Genomic DNA, 9,779 nt, shown 5'->3' with positions numbered 1-9,779 from the left:
CTTTAGCTGAGTATGATGCGTTACTATCGCGGGGCATGGTAGCTCCAAACTTACTCTGGAATCCGTCTCCATTATGCACATTGGAACATATACTTGAATGACCACAAGTTTCCTTCAGTTGAATTGAATGACAAGAAAGATCTACTGCATACGTCCTTGTATGCGTCCCACATAAGGCTAAAATTAACTCGAGCTCAAGCCGAGCATTAGTATATACGAGTCAAACTCGAGTAGCTATTTGTTAGGCTCAATTGCTCGATGAGCTGCTCGAAAAGTTTGAGTTGATATGAAATTATAAGAATATTCTTACATCAATTAAAATTGAGTTGACTTCAAACTTTTCACGAGTCAGAATGTCGAGCGAAACTTGAACTGACATCTCGAACTGCTTGCGAGCTAGAAATTGTGCCAAGCTCGCTAGGCAGAAATGAATTGAGTTCAAACTTTTCTTTTTCTAAGCTGAGTCGAGTTCGAGCTTCATTTTTTTGGCTCAACAAGCTCGAACTCGCACATTAACAAGTGTAGCTCGACTCGATAAGTTTAAAATTCAACTCGACTCGTTTGCAGTCTTAGTCCCATATATGCTACTATACGTAGTTTGAAAGTTTTAAGTGCACGACAAAACTTTTTAGGCTGAACACGGTCAATCTGGCTCTTGTAAAACACATTCTTCCAGACGCCTCACCTTCAAATGCTGCTATCTGTAGCTTGCAAGTGAAGTGCACCAGAAAATTTCTAAGCTGAACTTAAGTTAACCGGCTTCTGTGCACTACCTTCTTCGATACACCTGACCCTCATATGTGTGTGGTTAATTGATTGCTAATTGCCACCTTTTATTAAAAAAATAAAGTTCACTTCTTTTTTCTTCTCTGCCGTTGCACCAATTGAAGAAGTAAAGAGGAATGGTACTCTTTTCTTACTACTTGCTACAAATAGTAGTGTGTGCGTTTAGATTGAAGATTATTCGGGGAAAAAATTAGAATAATATTGTAGCATTTTTTTTATGACGTGATAATAAGGTAATAGTGAATTTGAATTGGTAAATTACAATTTTGTTAAGAAAGTCTCCGTCCATGACTTTTCACAACGACAGGGTCCCCCTCGAGCCTCGTACTTACTTACTGATTGCCTGTGTTATATGGCAGTGACTCCAATAAATTCATGCGTACTGTGGTCCAAGTACCGAACTTTGACAAGTAACCTCTGAATTCAATGAAGTTCCCCTATGTTGAATAACCTCTCCATCATTACTTGGTAAAAAAAAAAAAATTTCCATCCATGCTTGATTAGTCTGTTTGTCTCCTCAACCAAAAGCATTTCTGGATTCAAGTTTGGTCAAAAAAACCATGCGAATTCCTATATATTTCTCAAAAGACTGACTAAATTTAGAAAGTGACGAACTAAAAATCCTTCTTGCTTTTCCTCTCAGAGTTCCTCCAAGCTTTTTCTTTGTGCTCCATGCACAGTTAGCCATGTTAGGCAGTCTTCTACTATTGCTGTTGTTCTGGTCGTCTGCTTTTTCATTTCCAGGAGCTTTTGCATATAGTCGGTTGACGAAGGGCTCATCTCTATCGGTCGAAAACCAAGAGGACGTTTTGATTTCTCCAAATGGTCTATTCACGGCTGGGTTCCACTCTGTTGGCATCAATGCTTACTCTTTTGCAATTTGGTTTACTGAAAAGCTAAGTAATCGCACTATAGTGTGGATGGCTAACCGAGACCACCCTGTAAATGGAAAACACTCGAAGCTCACTCTACTCAAGGATGGTAATCTCATCTTAACTGATGCCAGTAAGTTCATTTCTTGGGCGACTAACACAGCTTCAGCTTCTTTTGTTCAGATACTCCTTCAAAACACTGGAAACCTTGTCCTGACAGAAAAGGATAATGTTCTGTGGCAGAGTTTTGATGTTCCTACGGACACTCTTCTCCCGGGACAACCTTTAACTAGGTACACAAGGCTAATTTCATCAAGGAGCCAAAATAATTACTCTTCAGGTTTCTATAAACTTTTCTTTGATGATGATAATGTCCTACGTCTGGTTTTCGATGGCCCTGAGACATCTAGCATCTATTGGCCTGACCCTTGGTTGTTAAGCTTTGAAGCCGGAAGAACAAGGTACAATGACAGCAGGGTTGCGGTACTCGATTCATGGGGTCACTTCCAATCATCTGATCGAGTTGGGTTCAGCGCTAATGATTTTGGTCCTGGCATACAGAGAAGGTTGACCCTTGATTTTGATGGTAACTTTCGTTTATACAGCCTTGATACCACTACAAGGAGTTGGATTGCTTCATGGGAAGCTATGATTGGATCATGCAGGATTCATGGTGCTTGTGGTCCCAACAGTTTGTGCAGCCATTATCCTAGTAGTGGCAGAAAGTGTTCTTGTCTTCAAGGATACAGAGTTAAAAATTACACTGACTGGGCTTATGGATGTGAGCCTGAGTATCAGCTGCCATGCAACAGCAGAGAGGTCACATACATCAAGCTTTCTCATGTTAATTTCTATGGATATAATATTGACATTTTGCACAACAGTACATTGGAAAAATGTGAGAAGATATGCAATGAATCACGCAAGTGCAAAGGATTCCAGTACAGATTCAACAAGGAAAACGGAGTGTATGATTGTTATCCTAAAAGCGCTTTTCGTAATGGATTTATATCGCCTACTTACAGTGGAATGCTTCATTTGAAACAGCCTAAGGCCATTGCACTCGCCACTGACCAGCCAGCAAAAATATCCAGCTTAATTTGCTCAAGTTCAAGCATTGTAACATTGAACAGGACTTACAAGAAGAAAGGTGAGAGGGAATCAGTAAGAATTCTGCTCTGGTTTGTCCCTGCTCTGGGATTGCTTGAGATGATCTGCATTGTTTCAGTATGGTTTTTCTTGTATAGATCTCGCAGGACCTCAGATAAGCAACCTTACGTGCATTTGTCAACAGGATTCAGAAAATACTCCTTTAGTGAGCTAAAGAAAGCTACTAAAAATTTTGGTGAAGAGATAGGACGAGGGGGTAGTGGGATAGTGTATAAAGGTGTGCTGTTGGATCATCGTGTGGCAGCAGTTAAGCGACTCAAGGAAGCTAACCAAGATGGAGCAGAATTTTTAGCAGAGTTGAGCATTATTGGGAGGCTTAACCACATGCACTTGATAGATATATGGGGATACTGTGCAGAGGGAAAACACCGGCTTTTGGTGTATGAGTACTTGGAACACGGTTCATTAGCCGAAAACTTGCATTGTACTGTGATTGACTCGAAGATGAGGTTTGAAATTGCTCTAGGCACTGCAAAAGGCCTTGCTTATTTACACGAAGAGTGCTTGGAGTGGGTTTTGCACTGTGATATAAAGCCTCAGAATGTACTTTTGGACTCCAACTACCACCCAAAGCTAGCAGATTTTGGACTTTCAAAGCTATTGAGGAGAGCTGAGGTTAATGATTTGAGCTTTTCAAAGATCAGGGGAACCAGAGGCTACATGGCTCCTGAATGGATTGGCAATCTTCCCATCACTTCACAAGTTGATGTTTACAGTTACGGAGTGGTCCTGCTGGAGATGGTGACTGGAAAGAGCCCCAAAATGCACGTTCAAACATTTGGTGTCGGAGGAGAAATGGTCGAGAAAACATTGATTGAGTGGGTTAGGGAAATAGTAAAGGGAGATGGTGAAATTACAGCCTGGATTGATGAAATATTAGACCCCCTGCTGGACAATACTCAATGTGATAAAGGAAAAATGGCATTACTAGTTAGGGTTGCTTTACATTGTGTTGAGGAAGATAGAAAAGTTAGGCCAACCATGAGACAGGTTGTAGAGATGCTTCTCCACTAAAAAAAACTGTTTGTAGCAATATTCCTCCAGTGTTATGAATGACAAGCTAGACAGAAATGATATCCAATTTTGAAGTTGATTTGTAATTTGTTAAGTACAGAGCAATAAAATTGAAAAAGATTTAATGAGCGAGAAAGCAACAGCATGCAAGTTCAATCCGTAAGTGTGAAAACTAATGACCAATAGAAAACCGTATTTATACCAAAACTTTCATTTTCATGGCTTGCAAGGGACACACATTTTGGAATTTGTTCTCCAGTTATTTCAGCTTTTGACGAATAACCTTTACAACAATAATTACATTTGATGGAGTGTAAGGTAATAACAAATGAAGAAAGGGATAAGAACGGAAACCAACTAATCCAGTTAAACATGACTCCATTTGGGAAAGCTTGGCTGATATACAGCATACAACGCGCACAGAGCACTGTCATCTCCCACAATACTTCACCTGGAACTCCAAAATATCTCAATACCCTTGAGATCGGCACCAAAACCACATCAATTGGTTGAATATTTGTCCTTGTTCTGGTGCAGTGAAGCTCAAAGACTTTGAATCATGCTGGTGCACATTCAAGTGCATCTCTTTCCAAATGCTTTGTCACACTGATTTCCAGATTCCAGAGACAAGGACCTCCAGCGGAAACAGTCTGAGCAAGTCAAACGCTCCTGCTTAGTGGAAGCCACCGCTCACGAGATTTTGGTCTATGAAGTCTAGTCCTTCACAAGAACTTTGGATTTGGTAGGCATTATATCAAGGTCATCCTCAAGATCACTGAATGACACATCTTCTTCGTTTACCAAAGTGATTGCAGTTCCCGTGTAGCCCTCTAATTCTGAGTCATCATCTAGCCAGTCATCCTCATGCTCATCATATTCCTCAATTGGTACTTTATGGGGTGGACCAGATAGCAACTCATTCCCTGTCGCACTTGTTAGATTTTCTTCATGCCCAGTTTTATCAATGAACTGAATTTCACGACTTTCATGTGGATGCTTCTCGGGCTCAGAGTCACTAGTCACCAGCAAACCTGTAGAATCAAGAGGAAATGCCGTCTGAGACATGAATCTGGGCGTATTGTCTTCACATGAAGCAACATCGAAACTTTCATAAGGAAAGTAATTTCTTTCTTCCAAGTCAAAAGTATCTCTTCCAAGCCAATGTGACACTGGCTTTGTCTGCTTTTGAAGCTCATGCATCCACATGGTCCTTGCTTTTACCAACTGCAGAGTGAGATAAGGAAAATTGTAACATACTATTGAAAGAAAAATACTTCACTTGCTTCCATTTGATATTTACACTGGTCCTAACATCTCACCAATGTAAATTGCTTTTGGCTCCAATCAAATCAATAATCAGTGCATGCAACTTAATTTAACTTGCTTGCTGCTGGCAGTTTCACAAAATCCACCAGAAGTGTACTTTCAATGTAAAATCAACACGGGTCCTTTATCAGATTAAATTAGGGTGCTTACTGTACTATTCGTTAGCAGATTGCACAATTATCAATCTGCACTTGATAATTACTTCAATACAGAAGAGCAGAGGCTCTTAAATCTTTTTATTTTCCCAAATTTGACGTATCTTGCCCTCAAGCGCCTCTACCATGCCGGTTTCTTTTTATTTTAGTACTCTCATTGTTATTCTCTTTATGTTGTTTTGGTTACATGGAATAGAATAAAATAAAAAACGATTAATGGCTAAACGAAAAGCATATCAAATCCACAATTAATAGTTAACTGCCCCAGGACTGTATCCAGTCAACTAATGCTAAAACTAATTGATGATATGTGAACTCCTTCGATAAAAATCCCCAAGCGTAATCAAATGAATGCCTAGCAATGCTAACATACCTGGGGTGTAGTCAAAAGATCAACATCATGTTTATCAAGTCTCGAATGCAGAAGAACAAAATAGACCATCCAAAAGTAGCCTTCAGTCATATGGGCAGGGCAAAGCTCTCTTCTGAGAGCAGCTAATCTAGGTGCAAGATGTTCAATAGCTCGAGCATGCTTGAACTGGAGATCAGAAATTTCAAAATCTGAAGAAATAAAAGAAAGGCATATCAAATAATTGCAATAGTTATAGAATCCACATGAATAAATGTAAGAAGTGAAGTCATAACTTCCTCATAGATGTTCAATTGCTCAAGCATGCTTGCATAGATCATACTGCATAAAGCCTGGCATGTAAATCAAGAACTATTCCAACATTCTTAATGACAAGCATCTCTTTATATATAAAATCCATTCCCCTAAGAGTAACTAAAAGAAGTAGCCAAGAGTTGAGTCAGCACTTTGAACGTTATCCAAATTTTCATTGTCACTCCATTATCAGAGATTTCCCTCAACAACCCAAAGTATTGTTTGCTCCCAAAAGTAATCGAAGGAGCACAAGGAAGAGGAGCAAAGATTTGGCATCATCAAAATTTTGGCATTCATTGCCCTCTTCCTCACTTTGCTAGACACATCAAAATCTCAACCCCTTTCACACACTACAAAACCTCTGCCCACCTCTCCCACCCTCTCCATAAACCACCAAAAAGCACCCTACGCTAACACCACCTTAATCTCCTCTTTTAAACGAATTTAATATTTTCCTCCACTGCTAAACCAATCACCTTCGTTCTACAAATGCTCCATTTCAAAAATCCAAACAAAAAATGATCGTCAGGTCAACTGCCACTTGACCCTCTAGTTCCACCTGTATGATTAACGGATGATGCATCTGTAGCAGCAACCAAAATACACTCCCCTTAACTTTATCAGCAGACAACAAAATTCAATACAAGAAAGCAAAAAGATTGTAAGTTGACATCACATTGAAAGTAGCAAGTCAAGTTTGAAAATCAAATTTAACTTCTGGGAAGAGCTGCATTCCACATTATTGATGCATACAAATTAAAAAGATCCAACATATAATTACCATCAGATTCTTCCTCCTCCGACAAGGGAAAATTCAGCCAGGTCTCGGGATGATGAGCCGTATTCTCCGCAAAGTCCAAAGCTTCCTCCGTTATCCCCACCGCGTCGGCTAATAAATCGTCTTCCTCCTCCTCCTCCTCCGGCATCCCCACTTCCAAAAAACTTTGCGGAAATCCCCGAAATTGCCCAAATTGCCCGTCCATTTCCTCATCACCCGAACCCGACCTCTCCGCAAGCTCCGTTCTTCTCCGATCCGATTCTAACCAATTGAAGCTCCTGGGTCGCGGCAGCGGAGGAGGTGGCGGAGGCGGAGGAGGAGGAGCTAGAAATGAAGCAACTCCCCATAATTGGCGCGTCAGGGTTTCCCTAAATTCAGATAAATCTTCTTTTACCCCTCGCCCTTGATTATTCGTACTCCGATCGCCTATATCCTCGAAATTGCTAGTATCATCCCCGACGACATTGTTATTATTACTGTTACTATGATAACTATTGCTTTTCCCGGGGCGATCTTCTAAGTCTACTTCTTCTAAATCGAGGGATTCGGCGGGATGCAAGAAAATTGAGGTGTGATGTTGAGCGACGTCGTTTAGGTGCTGTTGCTGAGGCTTCTTGATTACGCCAGCATCATATTCATGTCGGTCAGCATCAGCATCAGCATCGTCGTCGTCGTCATCGAGGCGGAGAGTGTTGGCTATGGAGCGAGCCAACCATGACATGGCTGACGGTGCTGCAACCTGGGACGAAACCGGCCTTTTGAACTTTATTTTTACTTTTTTTTTTTTTTTTTTGAAATTGAGTCGGATCGAGGTTGCAGGGGGAACGCTGGAGAGAGAGAGAGAATTTTATTTAAAAGACGGCGTCGTCTTCTGCGTCCGTCAGTGTCGCTACGTGGGTGATTTGTCTCTAATAGTAATTGATGGATTGATCATCATTTCTTTTTGCGTCTGAGATTTTCTTTTTGGTTTTTGATGGACTTAGGCTGCGTCCGCCACTTTATGTTTGGCCGGCATTGGGCTGACCATTTTACTAATTTGTGAATTTGGAGTTGATCGAGACTCAAGAGTTGAAACTTGAAAATGGGATCTCTTTTCTTTCATTTTTCTCCTCTTTTCATCTCTCTTTTTTGTTGTCACTCTCGGCATCTAAAAGAAGCTGTGTTTGGGTACAAAAATGGAATAATAAAAGTTATGGATGTTGCAGAGGCCCCGTTCTGGGTCCGGACACGCGACAGCCCAGGAGGAACCGAGCTGGGCCTTGGCCCCCAGACTCCTGGCAGCAGCCCTGGGCCGCACCGACTAGGGCTCCCAGGGGAGGCGAAGGTCCGTCCCGAGGAGGTCGGGAGAAATCCCCCTGAGTGCGGGATGTTATCTATACCGGGCAAGTCCCGCGTCGTGCGGAGGCCGGACTCCCTTGCAGGTATAAATAATAACACACATCCACTGTACAAGGTACGCTCACTATTGGCAATTTACTCCGGACAGTTACTACTTCCCGTGAAACTCACTCACCGGAAAACTAACTTGACCGTCGGAGTGCCCTCGGGGACAACCCTCGGGCCCCCTTTGTTAGCTCATCCTCTCTGTTTTGCAGGTCTTGGATCAGCTCTCCCATCGACACCCTGATCAGCTCTCCTCGGGGAAGCTCTGCGCTTCTTCAGTTGGCGCCGTCTGTGGGAACCGTAAGATGAGTAAGATTGTGTTGATGGCCAGGACGCGATCCAAGCGCACGGCAGAGAGCACCGGCCCTGGGGGCGGTGAGGGGTTCCCGCAGAAAGAGGTTGGGGCGTCCCGGGGCGCCGGGGGCTCAGCCCTTTCAGGGGAGCGGAGGCAGCAGATCTGCCAGTTTGTGACGGAGAACCTCCCCATGCTGGAGGATATAATCCGTCAGGCGAAAGAGGGAGAGGGGGCTGGGGGTGCGCAGACCTCCAAGGCCAAGGGGAAGGAGAAGGAGTTACCCCCTGATCCTTCGGAGGACGAGTCGCGGGACCAACCCCCTAGGAGGAAGCGCCCCCGGACTCCTCCCCGCCCCCGAGCCTCGGTGGTCGGGGACAGCGAGAGGTATTCCCGCGACAGGTCTGCGAGGAGCCATCCCAGAGACCCCTCTCCGAGGAAGCCCACACGGAATGGGTTCGAGCGTTCCCCGGCTCGGTCTGTCAAGAGCCGGCCCCGTGACCCCCTTTATCTGGACCCTGCTCGGGATGAGCTCGAGCAGATCTTGAGGCCCCGGCCATACGACGACAACTATACAACCTCGCCTTTTACCCGGGAGATAGAGGACTACCCCCTACCCCGGAAGTTTAAGATTCCGAGCATCGAGATGTACGATGCCTCTACGGACCCAGAGGACCACCTCTCGGTCTTCTTGACGCATATGCGCCTGCAAACCGCCGCGGATGAGATCCGCTGCAAGACCTTCCCCATGTTCCTAAAGGGGAAGGCGCGGCTCTGGTTCCAGGGGTTGAAACCGGGGTCTATACGGAGCTTTCCCGAGCTGGCTCGGCAGTTTGCGGCCCAGTTCGTCTCCTCGAAGGTCTACGCGAGGAACGCAACCCACCTGATGTCCATCAGGCAAAGGCCCGACGAGTCACTGAAGAATTTCATGACCCGCTTCAATGCGGAGAGTTTGCAGGTCAGGGACAGGGATGAAAAAGTGGTGATGGCTGCCTTCACGAACGGGCTCAGGGTAGAAGAGTTTTTCTACGACCTGGCCAAGAAGCCCCCCGTGCACCTGGAAGAGCTCCTTCGCAGGGCGCACGAGGCTGCTAATGCGGAGGAGGCAGGTCGTCTGAAGAAGGAGTCAGATCGGGAGCTCGGGAATCGGAGAGGTCGGACAAACCCCCCGGAGAACAAGGACGCCCCGTCCAAGAAAAACGTCTTCGACCGGCTCTCGAAGGAGAAGGCCCCTGCTCTGCCGCCACTCCCAGAGAAGACCTACACCCCTCTAACACGGCCCAGAGCTCAGATCTTGGCCGTTATGGAGGCGGAAGGACTAGGAGATCGGCCGCCAAAG

General features: G+C 44.4%; 2 protein-coding genes across 2 annotated transcripts; one reads left to right on the top strand and one right to left on the bottom strand.

Moving 5' to 3' along the window:
• Positions 1 to 1,354: 1,354 nt before the first annotated feature.
• On the top strand, positions 1,355 to 3,916 carry LOC113713586 (putative receptor protein kinase ZmPK1). The gene has a single exon (XM_072067539.1). The coding sequence runs from the start codon at positions 1,473 to 1,475 to the stop codon at positions 3,840 to 3,842; it is 2,370 nt and encodes a 789-aa protein (XP_071923640.1). The 5' UTR covers positions 1,355 to 1,472; the 3' UTR covers positions 3,843 to 3,916.
• Positions 3,917 to 4,018: 102 nt separating this feature from the next.
• LOC113713588 (uncharacterized) lies at positions 4,019 to 7,632 on the bottom strand. Its single transcript, XM_027237343.2, has 3 exons — positions 6,769 to 7,632; positions 5,697 to 5,884; positions 4,019 to 5,066 (listed from the first exon to the last, which is right to left on the bottom strand). Exons 1-3 carry the CDS (start codon positions 7,484 to 7,486, stop codon positions 4,557 to 4,559), a joined length of 1,416 nt encoding a protein of 471 aa, XP_027093144.2. The 5' UTR covers positions 7,487 to 7,632; the 3' UTR covers positions 4,019 to 4,556.
• Positions 7,633 to 9,779: the final 2,147 nt, after the last annotated feature.

Source organism: Coffea arabica, chromosome 10e (genome assembly GCF_036785885.1).
Source record: "Coffea arabica cultivar ET-39 chromosome 10e, Coffea Arabica ET-39 HiFi, whole genome shotgun sequence".
NCBI lineage: Eukaryota > Viridiplantae > Streptophyta > Magnoliopsida > Gentianales > Rubiaceae > Coffea > Coffea arabica.
The sequence above is the reverse complement of the archived record's forward strand: the minus strand, read 5'-3'. Positions and strand labels throughout refer to the sequence as shown.